The sequence below is a fragment of the Macaca nemestrina genome, chromosome 6 (genome assembly GCF_043159975.1).
Source record: "Macaca nemestrina isolate mMacNem1 chromosome 6, mMacNem.hap1, whole genome shotgun sequence".
Classification (NCBI taxonomy): domain Eukaryota; kingdom Metazoa; phylum Chordata; class Mammalia; order Primates; family Cercopithecidae; genus Macaca; species Macaca nemestrina.
Genome location: NC_092130.1, coordinates 180,251,629 through 180,267,121, shown reverse-complemented (window position 1 = coordinate 180,267,121; position 15,493 = coordinate 180,251,629). Strand labels below are relative to the sequence as shown.

Genomic DNA, 15,493 nt, shown 5'->3' with positions numbered 1-15,493 from the left:
CCATTCCCTCAGCCCACCCCCGGCACCTGTCAGTGCACACCCTGCCTCTGTGACTGGCCCGCTCTGGCATTTCGCGTTAAGTGGAGTCCCACAGCGTGAGACCCCTTGTGTCCAGCTTCCTCCAGAGCGAGAGGCTTCCAAGCTTGGCTCCTGGTTCTAGCTGGATGAGGCCCACAGCAGGCACAGCCTGCATGGACTCAGCATGTTCTCAGACCGCGTCCAGTTTGGCTGCTGTGAACCTGCGTGCACCCGTTCCTGAGGCCGTGCCACACACCAGGAGTGGACCTGCTGGGGAAGGGGCAGCTCTGTGTCTCGCACTTTCAGGAACCACAGGCCCTTCCCATGTGGCTGCAACCCCGCAAGAAGGGTCCGATTCCGCACGTCCTCAGCGTGGTTCTCCACTGTTTTGGCTGTGGCCAATCACAGGCGAGAGGTGGCATCTCACCGCGTTAGAACGTGCTGTCCCCACTCAGGTCAACTCTCTGGTGCCTCCATCCTTATATAAATTATAAATCAAATGGCTGGGCACGGTGGCTCACGCCTGTAATCCCAGCACTTTAGGAGGCTGAGGTGGGCAGATCACTTGAGGTCAGGAGTTCGAGACCAGCCTGGCCAACATGGTGAAACCCCATCTCTAGTAATATACAAAAATTAGCTGGGTGTGGTGGTGCATGTCTGTGATCCCAGCTATTCGGGAGGCTGAGGCAGGAAAATAGCTTGAACCCGGGAGGCAGAGGTTACAGTGAGCTGATATGGCACCACTGCATTCCAGCCTGGGCAACAGAGACTGTCTCAAAAATGAATACATAGATTGGGTCATTTTAACATGCAGCACTAGGAAGTTTGGGGTAAGGTCAGTTCCAAACTGATGACATGATTTAAAGCCCTCGTCCGATTCATATGGTCACTCTCCAGCCACCTGCGTTGGCTGTGGCTGGTCAGCCCTGACGCTGCTGCTAGAGAAGGGGCGGCTAGTACCATTTTCTCCAGTTGTCTAACTTTTATGCTGAATGAGACTCGAGAGATTCTTCAGCATACTCAGATTTCATCGGACTTTATTTTTCTACTAACAAAATCATACAAAGAACAAAGACAGGGAACCTACAAAAGGAAACGGAGTCAATTATAAATGGCCGTAGTTACTGGTTACATGGAGTTGATAACAGAAAGGATGCCTGTCGCTTGCTTGCAGAGGCTGCAGCCCAGGGTGGAGGCAGAGCTGAGCCCTCACGAGCCGTTTGGTGTGTGGGACTGAGCGGCCCTCAGAGGCATCCAGCACACAGGGCTGTTCTCCAGCCACCAACCGACATTCAGAGCCAGCACCCAGCGGCCACTGTGCCTCTAGCCTGCTCTCCTCCAGGTGCAGGGGACACAGGACCTGCTGGCCCCATTCATACACGGAGGAGAGTTTTGCTGCTTAACTCACACTTAGCCAAGGCAGGCAGAGGCTGTGGGAACTGCTGAGCCCCGCTGTGATGTCCGGGACATGCTCTAGGCCTCCGTCACTCTACAGCAATGCCAGCCTGGTGCGGAAACCACTGTCTGGAGGCACAAGTGCAGCCTCTGCCCTGATTTGAACTTCGTTGATGGGGCTGATTCCCTCGGGAGACCGTGCAAGCCGGACGCAGCCCGAGGCCTGGCCATCTGGGGCCTCCAGTATAGAAGCAAGCTCTTTATGGACAACCTCCTTACCATGTAACTCCCTGGGGTGTTTAAATAAATAAATACGCCACACACAAAGGAAGGCCCAAGTCGGTGCCACTGCTCGCAGTCTGCAAATGTGACCACAGCCTGTAAAGCAAACTCACAGCGGAAGTGCAAAGTGTGCTGGGCCCTTGAAAGGTATCTCTTCAGTGCCGCCGCCGCCGCCGCCTCCACGCAAGGCACAGGCCATGAAGGGGACGCCCGGGACTCAGCCAGACAGGTCCGACGCCAGGCGCCACTGCTGCCCGAGGACCTCCCACGCAGGGGCCGTGTCCACCTTCCCTGGAGCGCCCGGGTGGGGATGGCACGTGTGAGCCGGCTCAGAGGCTGAACCATGTGCCGTGCTCCTGGGGTGGGGTGGGATGGAGAGTCCTGGCTGTCATGGGCCGTATGGGAACTCGGTGTTCACTCCGTGTGCATGTGCCCCTGGGTTTCAGTGCATTCACCTGTGCGAGGCACTGACGGCAGCGGTGGCTGTGGGCTGGGCCCTGTCAGTGCTTATGAAAAGAAGTGGCTGGTTTTCTGAAGGCGGATGGAGACTCGGATGGCTACGAACACAGCCCGGCATGGCAGAGCCACAACTGGGGGCTCCTTCCTGGAGCATAGGCCCTGACGAACACACCGTGTTCACCACACACACAACAGATGATCCACCATATTCCAGAAAAGCTGAGTTCCCTTTCCAGATGGCCCCAGCCCACGCCTCAGCTCATGAAACGCGGACCTGCTGAGCCCAGATGCTCCCACACGAGGGTGACACGGGCATGGACAGAGTCCTCCAGCCTCCCTGCCTTGAGGTGCAGAAACACAAAGACAGTCAAGGAACACAGCGACTCGGAGGTGACCAGGGCCCTGAGCAGAGCCACGGCCAGGGCTGACGTTTCACTTTCATCACCAGGGACAGCTTCAGCTCCGGGTGCTCTTCCAAGAATGTTCTGGATGGGGTAGAAATGCAACCTAACCACTGGGTAAGTCCAGCCAAGAAAAGAACTTCCAGAAACCAAGGCGAGGGCTCGCTGGCGTCTTGTGACCTGCGAGAAGATGCGGCCACGTCCAGGTCACTCCTGCAGCAGTGTCTGCCCTCGGACGCAAGGAAATCGTCCAGCCGCGCCCTTGCTGGTTGAGCCTGTCGTTTAAGGCTGCCGAACAGGAGAGCCCCAGGTGACGGGCCTAGAAACTTCCGTAGGAAGCCCCACGGGCAGGTCGGGTGGCATCACTGGGGGACAGGTGTGTTTGCTGTTTCCCTGGGCCAAGCCCAGGTGCAGGCCGCCCACGCCGTCCTCCGTGCCCGTCCCAGCGTGCCGCAACGCTGTTGGGCGTTAGGAGTAGATGGTGATCACCTCCCGGCCGCCACCCCTGACCAGGAGGACTCTGTTCAGCCCCTCGGTCAGGACCTCAAGAAACTCCATGTCTGTGGTCAACAGAGTTAAGGCCAGAGCTGATCTCACCTGGGCGTGTGTAGCTGGAATCGTGTTGGGAGCGAGGTTTTATCCTCTTCCTAGTTAGCTAAGATTTGATTTGTGAAAGCCAGAGCCAAGGTGAGAAGAGGGGTGGGGATTAGAGAGACCCCCGGGCACAGAGAGGCAAGGCAGGGGAGAGAGAGGCCGGTGCTCAGGAAAGAGAAGGAGCACCGTGGCCACAGGAAGGATGAGCAGAGACAGCGACAGAGCCCACGGTGCTGACCCCACGACAGGGAACCCCAGCCAAAGGACTGGGTCCTTGCCAGTCTCTAGGGGACCTGGGCCACAGCTCCTGACCAGGACCCGTGGAGGACATGCCCTCACTGGCCCCAGCTCTTGATGCCGACCTGGCAGGGATGTGCCAGGCATCGCCCTGTCTGTGCCAATACGCCCAGATGCACCGCGGAGTTCTCCTTCCCAACAAAGCACAAATTCCAAAGCTGCGGCTAATTGGGGCCTTAAAGCCGAGCTGGGCTCTTCACCTCCCACCATCGTCCGGGCAGGGTGGGGCCGAGCCCCAGCAGAGGTCCCACGATGCACAGCCGCTGTGGGGGTGCACAACAGGGAGCCTCCCAGCCCCAGGGCAGCCCTGAGCACCCGGAGACAGTGGGGCTGGTACTGTAGTCGGGTCCTCCCTCTCCCACACCAATGCAGGGTTGGCCTCAACTCTGGCCCCGTCACCACTGGCCTCAGAGCCCCACTGCATCCCAGTCGCAGCTCCCAGGGCCTGGGGCTGAAGGAGAGGCGGGAAGCCAGTCTTGCTCACAGGACCCACAATCCCAGGTCTCAGTGAGAAGCCGCCAGGGGATGCCCACATGCCCAGCAGGCACACTGCGGGGAAGGATACAGTTCTCGTCTCCCTGCCGGTTTTTGGGGGGCCCTGGCATGTTGAGCAGGACCAGTTGTGCGTCCTGGGACTTGTTGAGGACGACGCCATTGAGCTTCACAGCCGTGTGCATCCGCCTGACATTGGACTGGTCCCTGCGGGGGAGGTGGGCACGGTCAGCGGGCAGCAGGTGCGCCCCACGCTCTGGACATGAGGCTGAGCCGAGCCCTGATGAGCCACATTTACACGCGCTGGAAAGGGCTGTGTGAGTCAGGATCAGGCGGTTCCTCTGACCCTGAAGGATGCAGAGGCGGCCGCTCTGAGCGACAGGCGCTGACTGCAGCGGGGCGGCTGTTCAGCAGTGGGTGCTTTGGCCTCCAGGCACCTAGAACTCAGCACACTAAGGCTGCCAAGCTTCTAAGGGCTAGTCACACTACACAAACAACAAGCGCTTTCTCAACTACATCTACGTCTGCGAAGCAGGCAGAACAGAGTGGAAACCATCTGGGTGTCCCGTGTGCCTGACGCCTTCAAGGCTGACACATTTCTCTTGACATTCATGGCGTTGCCCCTAAACCCCATGTCAGACGCTGCCAAGCACCACCCGTCAGGCTGAGCACACGTGGCCTCCTCTCCCCTCCTCTCCTCTCCCCTCCCCTCCCCTCCCATCCTCTCCTCTCCTCTCCAAGGGTCCTGATACGACTGGGTCCAGGGCCCAGAAGCTCAGGAAGGAAAGGCCCCGAGGTACCCCCGGCCTGTGCAGCCATGGCTGCTGAAGCTCTCGGGGGGGCAGGGTCTGCCGAGAACTCAGCTGGAGGCCCAGGCGCTCACAGTGGCCACTATTGGGGTCCCCTCCCACAGCCCACCCTGCCCCTGCCTGGCCAAGGGCTAAAGGACAAGCACTTCCACTGTGTGGCCGTCCAGCCCCGGCCTTCCGTTCTCACTGACAACGCAGCTCTGCTCCACGGCCCTCCCTGTCTGCTCTCCGAAGCTGCCGTGGCCAGTCCATGTCTCAAAGCGTCCCTGGCAGCCTGGGCCCGGCCGCGGCCCCCCAGGAGACTCCCCAGCCAACCAGGTTTGGGGACACTGCAGAATCATGCTGTGCAGTGCTCAGGCCCCTGCGGGACAGAGCTTACCTCCCTCCTCTACCCCATGGTCCCCTCCCTAGGCAGGCCCCGAAACCGCAGCAGAACTGGCGTTCCAGGAAGCCACCTCGGGAAACGCCGGCAGAGGGCAGCCCTAGGGGAGCACTCGCGTTTCTGTGTTGGAAAAACCCGGCCTGTGTGTGGACCTGCAAGTCAGAGCGGGTCTCAGGCCAGCTGCAGTCAGCACAGTCGTGACCGTGGCCCCCTGGGGAGGTCACCAGTGCCCTGGACGCAGAGGGGCGGCGGCGGACAGACAGAGCCCGCCCATGCAGGGTCACGGAGAGGCCCCACGGACGCCGTCCAGGCTCACGCCCTTTGATCCACTTGACCCTTAAGCCAAATAAACCTGATCACAACCACCAATTTCCAGGAGGAACACGGAGAGGCCTTTCATCTCCTCTCCAGCTTGGTCTAATTACAGATGGGGTCTCTGTCCACAGTACAGTCAAGGGGCTTTCGTTACAGGAACTTGGAACTTTGAATTCGACTTCTGGATAGACCACAATTACCAGTGTGTTTGGGGACAAAGAGCAACGCCAGGAAGTGAGACCAGGCCAGGGGCAAGGGGGGGTCGGAGAAGGCAGCATGTCTACAGCAGTGAGTGCTGGGGGGAAGCAGGGACCTGTCCCTTGGCTGCTGGTGGAGTATGCCGGCTGCCACAGCAAGGAGGACCAGTGCAGACACAGGCACAGATAAGCACACTAATGTGTATACGCACGCACACATAGATGCAGACACACTGACATGTACACACAGGCATGCAGTCACACTAATACACAAACACGTGCACACTATCATGCATACACAAATAGGCGTGCAGTCATAATGTGCACACAAACAGGTGCAGACACACTAACGTGTAAGACATGCATAGTATGTGCAGACATGCATACTAACACGTACGCAGACATGCACACAGGCAGGTACATGTCCACCTGCAGGTGCGCTGACAGGTACATGCGAGCACGCACACAAATGCACAGACATTCCTAAGTGCGCTCCCAGTGACGTCACAGTAAGCTGCGCACATCTCACACCTGCACTGCCCAGAAGAGGTCAGGGCCCAACCTCCAGATCTTCGGAGGACTTCCAGCCCAACCCCAAGGAACTGCTGGGCCAGGAGAGTCAGTGCCGTCCCAAATGCACGCCCCACGTGAACACAAAGCCCACGGGTCTTCCATTCTGGCCCACCTTCTCCTGACCCTACAGGCCTGTGGGGACCTGCCCCTGCCCCAGCCCAGGAGAGGCAAGCCCTGGTGCTGGGAGGAGGCACAGGTGCCACTGCAGGTCCCCGAGTGTGCGTGCATGTGTGTGTCAAACCCTGCTCCTGGGTCTGCGTCCTCATTCTGCAGCTTTAATTAATACGCTATTCTGAAGGCACTTTCAGATTCACAGAATGGAGCAGGAAGTACAGGGATTCCCTACACGCCTCCCACACAGCTGCAGTTTCTCAAGTCTGATTAATTCAGATTTCAGGGTTAAAGATAAAAAGGGAAGTGTGGCCACTCAGCCAAGGCGTTCCTCACTCAGGCCCCAGGCACTGCCTGCCCACAAGGAAAACACAACCCAGGCGGTTACTGGCAGGGGCAGGCAGGGGACAGAGACAGCGTCGAGGACTCCCAGGGAGCAGCTTGGGGGTCTGTCCAGGGTGCTCCCTCCCACCCACCCCGGAGCTCAGACACAAGCAGCTCCCACCCCAGGGTCCGACCACACAGAGAACTGATCTGCAACCCTCTCCGCCTGGAGACTGAACGGTCAATCCCCAGGGTGTACGCTTTAACATGGAAGGCATTCCACGTGGGGCACAACTCAGCTAGCGCCCAACCTAGAAGGACGTGGAAGGACTGACGGGCCCTGCGAGGCGGACGCCTCCCCTCCACTCTGGAGCAGCTCGGCCACCTCCCAGGTCTCAGTTCCTGGGCCTCACTGACGGGCCCTGTGAGGCACGTGCCTCCCTTCCACTCCGGAGCAGCTCGGCCACCTCCCAGGTCTCAGTTCCTGGGCCTCACTGACGGGCCTTGTGAGGCACGTGCCTCCCTTCCACTCCGGAGCAGCTCGGCCACCTCCCAGGTCTCAGTTCCTGGGCCTCACTGACGGGCCTTGTGAGGCACGTGCCTCCCTTCCACTCCAGAGCAGCTCGGCCACCTCCCAGGTCTCAGTTCCTGGGCCTCACTTAGGAAGAGGCTTCAGGTGTGTGCTGGAGCCACCGTGAACAGAGGGGAGCAAAGGCAACAGGAAGTTGATGTGAAAGCTGCAGCAGCGCTAGGTAAGCTCTGGCCACACTCGGATGCACACAGGCCAGCGTGCACAGGGCAAGCACAGGCCTGGAACACACACACACAGACACACACAGGCCATGCACACACAGGCATGCAGGGCAACCGGGCCCGGGAGGCAACCTGGTAGTAGCGAGTGGACTTACAGGTTTCCCCATTCTCTATGCAGCAGAGAAAAACAAGAGTGCGTTACTGACTTCAGAGGTGAGCACCGGGGCTGTTCCAGACATCACGGCTGCCGGGGAGAAGGCCACCTCGTCCCACCCCACAGGGCCTGGGAGCCCCCAGTCCTTCCTGAGAATCCAGCTTTAGGATCTGGCTCCAACCCCAGGTGAGAGGTGTCTCTGGTGCTGTCACCCTGGGACTCAGAGGCTGCGTCTGCAGAACCAGACCCACACCCCCAAGGACCTTGTCCAGCCCCGGTGTTCACAGCCCAAGGCCACAAGTGGGAGCCTTGGCGTGGGGCAGGACCTGGGGCCTGACAGCAGCCTGAACTACCCACAGGGTGAAGGCCAGGAATTCCGTGCCCGCCGGCACACGCCTCCTCGCCTCCATGGAACACTCATCTGCCTGCCACAGTGAGGCTTGCACAGCAGAGCAGAGCAGGCCTGGCTGCAGGGCTGACTTCGGGGCCGGCCTAGGTACCAGGAGGACCACTTGGCACCCAGCTGTGTGGTTAACACTGGGGCCCAGCCTAGGTCCTAGAAGGACCCCTCAGCGCCTGGCCTCAGCACTAGAAAGATCCCTCAGCGCCCGGCCTCAGCACTAGAAAGATCCCTCAGCGCCCGGCCTCAGCACTAGAAGGACCCCTCAGCGCCCGGCCTCAGCACTAGAAGGACCCCTCAGCGCCCGGCCTCAGCACTAGAAGGACCCCTCAGCGCCCGGCCTCAGCACTAGAAGGATCCCTCAGCGCCCGGCCTCAGCACTAGAAGGACCCCTCAGTGCCCGGCCTCAGCACTAGAAGGATCCCTCAGCGCCCGGCCACAGGACTGAACTCAGGGCCCGGCCTTGGCAGCAGCAGGACCCCTCAGTGCCCGCTCAGGCGGCTCCCTATTCTCTAACGGGCCCACTGGCCTGCGGGGTTGCCCCGAAGCTCTTCAGTGGTCAGGGAAGGGACTCTGTCCTCACTGTCAGGTCAGCACTGCCAGGATCTGTCACATGCGCGGACACTCACGGCTTCATGCTGAAGAGGTCTTTGAACCCAGACAGGCTGGTGTCTCTGTTCCTGTACTTCTCGGCAATCAGCTTCTCCCTGGTCCAGGTCATCTGCACCTTGTCTGGCGTAGGCGGCGCTTGGGTCCTGGCCGCTGCTGCGGTGTGGGACGCACTGTTCCTGTCGTGGATCAGCTGGGCCTGGTGGGACCGGGATTCGTTGAGACCAGCCAGTCTCAAAACTCCCCCGGGCGAGAACGACCCGGGACGCCAGGCCAGAGGCGAGGCCAGCCCACAGAACCAGAAGGGCCCTGCGTGCCTGACCCGGGACCCAGCCTGGCTTCCCACACTGGCCCTGCGCCGCTCCCGCGGCTGCCTCCCTCCTCCCAGGCTTCCCGACCAAACGCTCACTTCCTCCTCCCATCTTCACCCCCTCACCGTCCCGCCCTGGCCCTGAACTGGAGAGAAAGGCCCCGCGACCCCGTGCTGACAGGAGGGGACACGTGCTGGGAGAGTCTCCCCCTACCTGGCGGGGCTCCACACACACTGTGTTCGCCCGAGACCACCCGCTCGCCCACACAACCGGCATGCAGGCGTCCCTGTCTCAGGGAGGCTCGGGGCAGGTGGGGCCGTGCCAGCATCCAGGCCCTGTCCCAGGGAAGCAGGCTGTGTCTGACCAGCCAGGGGACGTTTGGGGGCCAGCCAGGCTGACTGGGGCCCTGTGGGGCACCGTTGGGGCCAATGACAGGGCCGGCCCCATAGGTCACTTCGGATAATCCAAGGAAAATGAGAACACCGTCCGCCCCTCGCTGTAGGCGCCGAAGGGGAAGTGGTGCCCTCACTGCGAGGTCGCACCAACGGCACAGTCCCTGGTGGTTGAACACCCTCCACGGGGTCCTCCCTCCCTCCCTGTACCCTTCACGCTCTCCTGCTGTTGTGGCCAGTCTGAAGGGGAGGCCAGTGGGAGCTCTCAGACACGGGTGCCACCTTGGAAGTGATATTTACACATGTGCCGGAATGGCCACCTCTCCCACAGTGGCTGGAGCCCTGCCTGAGTCTGTGCCGCAGCCCGGGGGAGCCGCTCGTCCCGGGGGCTTCAGGAGTCTGTGAGCCCCGGGATGATTTTAAAAAGCCAAAGGCCCAGAGTGATTTCACTGGACCAGGTTCTTCCTCCCCAAATAAACATGCTTAACTTGGATGCCAGTCCTTCCAGAAAGGGAAGAGGCTGACACAGATTGGGGAGGGCCTGGGGCTGCCTCCCTCTCTGGACATGGACAGCAGGCCCCAGGCCTCTACTCACTGTGGCTGGCCCTGCAGTCACCTCACAGCCCGGCCCAGCCTAAATTTCCCGTGGCCTTGAACGCGAAACCAGAGCCCAAGGGCTGCCCGCTCTCGCCAGAGCCAGCGCCGCCCACCTGGCCCTGAGGGCCACCGTGTAGGGCACTAGAGGGTGCCCAGCCAGCGTCTGCACAGTGGCTCAGCCAAACCCCGGCCTCTGCAGAGCAGCGACACCTGCAACCCCGCCCTGGCCCAGCAGGCGCCCTTCGAGCTCGAGCTTGCCGTTCCCGCCCCCGGTCCCTCCTCGCTCAGCATTTGCCGACTCTCCACACTGAACTTCCCATCAAGCCGTGGGTGGATTCTTGCTCCTGGCTGGACCTGGGCTGAACCCTTGTGATGCCAGGGCGACCCTGCTGGAGCTCAGGGACCTGGCCTGGACAGAAACAGAGGATGTGGGTCCTCCCAGCACTCCTGGCTGCCCGGGCCGCCGTGGAAGGGGTCTCTGTCCACAGACAAGCTGGGCATCCCCCCTGGTTCCCACATCTGTGCCCACCCTGACCTTCCCGGGGTCTGGGAGCGGGCAGAGCCACGCTTCTCTGTTGGGGAGAGGGTGGTCACTGCTTAGTGATTCCGGCTGGCGGCGCATATGGCCCCATACACAGACCCGTGTACTGCAGGTTCCTGCTGAGGCCAAGGCCCCAGGGCAGGCAAAGCCTCTGTCCCTGCCGCTGCTGCCACTGTAGTCTCAGAAAACCATCGCCTGCACCTGGTCTGCAGACACAGACACGTGTGTGATGCCAGCCTGGTGGGAGCCATGAAGACCCCACGGGGCCGTGACCTCACAGAGCTGAGCATCCTGCTACCAGGCGACCCCCACACCGTCCTCCGGCGTGAAGTGACCCCAGAAACGCCTGCCCTCAGGGTCTCACAGTGGCCACGGGGCCCAGCCCAGTGTAGCTCAGGTGGACACACCTGGACATCCTCAGCAGCCTACAGGTACCCACGGAGCCCAAGCCTCTGCGGCTGGGCGAGCAGCTTCCATGTGCGGAGGCTGAGCAGGTCTGCATTGGTGGCAGGGTGTGGTGGCACCTCCTCTCCAGCTCACTTCCCTCCCTCCCCACACACTCACTCTCCCCTCCCACTTGGTCTTGGACAGGACAGAATCTGCGCACGCTGCGGGGAAGGGCGCTGAGGGGCTCTGGGGTTTCAGGCTGTGAGACGAAGCAGCCATCGTAAGAAGCTGCAGGCACTCATGTGGGCACTCATCTGGCTCAGAAGCCGCTGACCCTGTCAGAGGGCACCGCCCTTGGGGAGGGTCCCCACGTCTCCCGCCTGCATCGCTGCTCAGTCAGAAAAGCTAAGTTCAAAGGTCCCGGCCCTGTCCCTTCCTGTACGTGAGCGTGCCTCTGGCAGGCCGCCGCTCCTCTAACCAGGCACCCACACGCCCAGGCTCTGACGCGCTCTGGCTCTGACCCCACTCCTGTGCTCCTGCAGGGCCTCTGCCACCTCCACGCGGACCGGGGGCTGAGACCGCAACGCAGCACCTGAGGAATGCTCCCTGGAGGACCCTCCTGGGCTGCAAGAGAGTCCCAGGAAAGACTCAGCGAAGCCGGCTGTACTTCTCAGAAAGTCTGATCTCTGTGGCCGCGGCCCCCACGCACCTCTCGCTCCCGCTCGTTCTTGGACAGCTGCATCTGCTTCAGCATCTGTGACCTCTGCTCCATCATGAGTGTCCTCTCGTAGGTGAAAGCAGAAATGTCGTTTTCAACCTAGAAAGTTCCCAAGCACAGAGTGAGCCCGGTGTGCACAGAACCATGATTGCCTCCACCACCACCCCGGCACCCAGACTGAGCTGCCCTGAGCGGTGGGAGAGGCCATGTGTCCCGGGCCCCACAGGCCCCCTCTGGCTCTCAGGCCCCCCGCCCAGTGGCCAGGAAGGTGTGAGACAACGGGCAGTCACGCTGCACACACACTCTGCTCATGTCCCTCCCCAGGACCCTCCGACCGGGCACAAGGGCAGCTGTGAGGACAAGGCCACAGTCACAAACCAACCCGGCGCACGCAGCTCAGGGCAAGGCACTGCCCCATGGGGCTGCAGGATCCACGCCCACAGGTGTCACTGTCTATGCTCAGGGGGGCTCGGCACCACGGGAAACCCACCCAGGACACATGGAGAAGCCACAGCACAACCTCAGCACCCACCGTGTGGGACCCTGGGTCTCACCCAGTGCACCCGCCATGCAGGACCCCTGCATCCACCTGCTGCACCCGCTGTGCGGGACCCCTGGGTCTCACCTGCTGCACCTGCTGTGTGGGACCCCTGCGTCCACCCGGTGCACCCGCCGTGCGGGACCCCTGCGTCCACCTGTGCGGGACCCCTGGGTCTCACCTACTGTACCCGCCGTGCGGGACCCCTGCATCCACCTGTGCGGGACCCCTGGGTCTCACCTACTGTACCCGCCGTGCGGGACCCCTGCATCCACCTGTGCGGGACCCCTGGGTCTCACCCGCTGCACCCGGCTCATGGGAATTGGGAGCAGCTGTGCCTGTTAAGCACCAGTGTTTAAAACAGCACACCAGATCGGGCCCAGTGGCTCACACCAGTCATCCCAACACTTTGGGAGGCTGAGGCAGGTGGAGCACTTGAAGTCAGAAGTTTGAGACCAGCCTGGCCATCATGGTGAAACCCTATCTCTGCTAAAAATACAAAAAAAAAAAAAAAAAAAAAAATTAGCCAAGTGCGGTGACGCGCACCTGTAGTCCCAGCTACTTGGGAGACTGAGGCAGGAGAATTGCCTGAACCCAGGAGATGGAGGTTCCAGCCTCAGGGACAGAGCGAGACTTTGTCTCAAAAATTTTTTTAAAAAACAAACAGCATGCCAGACTGAATGGCAGCGGCCCACACACCCCTCTCCAGCCAGGTGACACTTGTACCTGGGGCCAGGGCCACGGGGGGCGGGCAGCACCAGCCCTGCCAGAGATGTGGCCGGGAGCATCGGGGATGCTGGGAACTGCAGGTTCCCGGACTTCAGAGCTAACAACCCCTGCTCAGGAGCTGGTGAGCTGCCTCTGGCACCACAGGGGTGCTGGGGTACGGCTGGGGGTGCGGCAGGGGCCATGGGCTCACTTTGCCTGTTTCCTCTGGGCCCCAGTGGCTGCCCCACCTGGGCCCCTGGCAGGGCTGGTTCTCCCAGGCAGCATTTTGTTACCATTTTACTAAGTGGTTTTATGACTTGGAAATAACGTTATTCATACAACTATTAGCACCAATAATAACTCCTACAACCTTGAACCTGCAAAGCCTCGTCCAAGCAAGACAAACTCCAGCCATCGTCCCCGAAGACACGGCCACGTGCAAACTAAGCCCAGTGTACAAAACTGGGCAGAAAACCGCCGGGCGTCACGCAGGCCTCAGCCTCGGCCTCGGAAAGGTCCCACAGGGCAAGAAGAAAAGCAGCCCCACGGGACAAGCGAGCTCCACGGGAACTGACGCAGAAACACAGAAGGTTGTCGGCGGGGCACGAAGCCATGCCTGGCCTCTCACAGCCAGACACAAACCAGGAGCAGGTGCTTGGGGCCTCTGCCATACCCAGGGCTGGGGGGCTGAGGGGCTGGGGGGCTGCGGAGACCGCACCTCCCAGGCTGCTGCAGGGGCACAGATGGCTTCCTGGGGGACAGCATGACAGTCTCTATCCAGCTTTATGTCTTCCCAGCACCCACCTCCAGGAGTCCAGGCCACCGAGGGCCTGCAAAACCGTGCGCTGGGGTCACGGGAGCCAGAAGAAATCAGGACTTTGCGGGTTCTGACTTCAAGGCCAGTGTAGTTGGTGTGATCCACATGGGGTCAGAACCCACAAAGTCCCAGGACCGCCAACAGGACCACAGGGGAAGGCACAGCCGTGGATCCGGGTGGGCTGGTAGGGAGCAATAGCATGGTTCTATCCAGCACAAGGGGCCCACCAGACCCCCAGGGTCCAGAGCTTCATGCTTGGGGGCCCGGAGCAAGCACTCCCACGTCAGGCCTCCGCCCATCAACCCCGTCCTCTCCAGGCTTGAAGGACAGGACGAGTCTCTGTCCAGGCCCCACCTGCAGCTGACTGAGGGGCTGTCTGTCCTACGCGATGGCTGCGGCCCGGCCTCCCTCTGACCAGTGCCCTTCTCCCCCAGCCCCAACTGCTGATGTGTGGTTTCTAGCCATGGGACTGAGCCCATCTGGGGAGAGCACCCCAAACGGGAGGTGCTCAGAGGTGCACCCACCATGGCAATACCACTGAGGTGTGAGGTCCTGGACAGGGCCCCGGGCCGAGGAGGACATGAGACCATGGGGCACACGGAGACGTCGACGCCGGCTCTAGGGCAACACCCACGCCCAGGTTACACGAGGTGTCAACAGGGACAACGGGGCTCTGTGCTCTCTGCATTGTCCTGACGATTCCAAAACCAAGCCTCCTCAACCACCCCACAAGGCCTGGCAGTCCCCACCACAATCGCCACCACCTTCTCCTCCCCACCTCCACCTCCACCTCACGAGGCCCACAGCCCTCCCCATCCCCCTCTCCACCTCACAAGGCCCACAGCCCTCCCCCTCCACCCCCACTTCCACCCCCACCTCCTCCCCACTTCCCCTCCGACCTCCTCCCCTCAAGCCGCAGGCCTCACCATCTCCACCACCTCCACCTCGGCGCTGATGCGCAGGTGGTACAGGAACATCTGCAGGTCTTTCTTCATCTGGATGCTGTTGTCGTCCACCTGGGCCACGGTGAAGATGCGCATCCGGCACTTCCTCCACACCTGGAGACGGGGCGGGCGTCGCTGCGGGTCCTCGGAGGAGCCTGCCCGGCCCGCGGCGCGTGGGGTAGCCGTGCTCCGGCCGGTGCATCCCCGTCCCCACCCGTCCCCGGCGCACCCCACCTTGTGCTGGCGCAGCAGGAAGGGCAGCAGCATGAGCATGCCGCCGTCGTGCACGATCCACCACACGTCGATGCAGCCCCCGCTGAAGCGCTCCTGGTTTTGCGGAAACGAGTCGACGTTCTTGGCCACCAGCAGAGCCTGGTGCGCGGTGGTGGTGTCGCGGACGGTGTCTGTGAGAGAGGCGGCCGTCCGCAGGTCACCTGAGGCCAGGGTGCGGGACGGGCCTCGGCGGAAGCGTCTGGCCTCCCCCGGGACTCAGAGCCGGCGCAGGGGCGGGCACGGCGAGGTGAGTGGCGTCCCCGCAAAGCCCCCACCCTCACTCCGTCAGCTCCTCCAAGGCCCAGCCAGAGACTCACAGCAGAGTTCAGTTGCTGGTCATGTGCCCAGGGACTCCCCCAGCCCTCGTGGGCTCTGGGAGAAGGGGAGGGAGTGCCTGGACGCTTTCAGATGGCCACTCCCCGGGCCAGAGCCCTCCACAGCCTCGGAGCACACACCCTCAGGCCGGCAGCCTCGAGGCCCATCGGGACCTGACAGCGCACAGTCCTGGGGACGTCGAGGGGACAGCGAGGAGACGGCGAGGGGACAGCGAGGAGACGGCGAGGGGACAGCGAGCGGACGGTGAGGGGACATCAAGGGGACATCGAGGGGACAGCGAGGGGACATCGAGGGGACGTCGAGGGGACAGTGAGGGGATGGTGAAGGGAAGCTGAGGAGACAGTGAGGGGAGGAAGAGGGGACAGT

At 61.8% G+C, this 15,493-nt stretch overlaps 1 protein-coding gene across 5 annotated transcripts in view; it reads right to left on the bottom strand.

The window, feature by feature from the left end:
• Window positions 1-1,038: 1,038 nt before the first annotated feature.
• Window positions 1,039-15,493, bottom strand: part of LOC105464574 (solute carrier family 12 member 7) — a 102,827-nt gene continuing 88,372 nt past the window's right edge. For 4 of the 5 annotated variants that reach the window (XM_071099128.1, XM_071099129.1, XM_071099131.1 and 1 more), the window contains 6 exons: window positions 14,753-14,922; window positions 14,501-14,632; window positions 11,503-11,610; window positions 8,586-8,764; window positions 4,012-4,145; window positions 1,039-3,115 (listed from right to left, as the gene is read on the bottom strand). In XM_071099128.1, the coding sequence (XP_070955229.1) occupies window positions 3,024-3,115; window positions 4,012-4,145; window positions 8,586-8,764; window positions 11,503-11,610; window positions 14,501-14,632; window positions 14,753-14,922 (815 nt within the window). In that variant the 3' untranslated portion in view covers window positions 1,039-3,023. Of the gene's footprint in view, window positions 3,116-4,011; window positions 4,146-7,206; window positions 7,573-8,585; window positions 8,765-11,502; window positions 11,611-14,500; window positions 14,633-14,752; window positions 14,923-15,493 lie in introns of those variants that run through there. The other variant, XM_071099132.1, reaches the window with a different exon arrangement.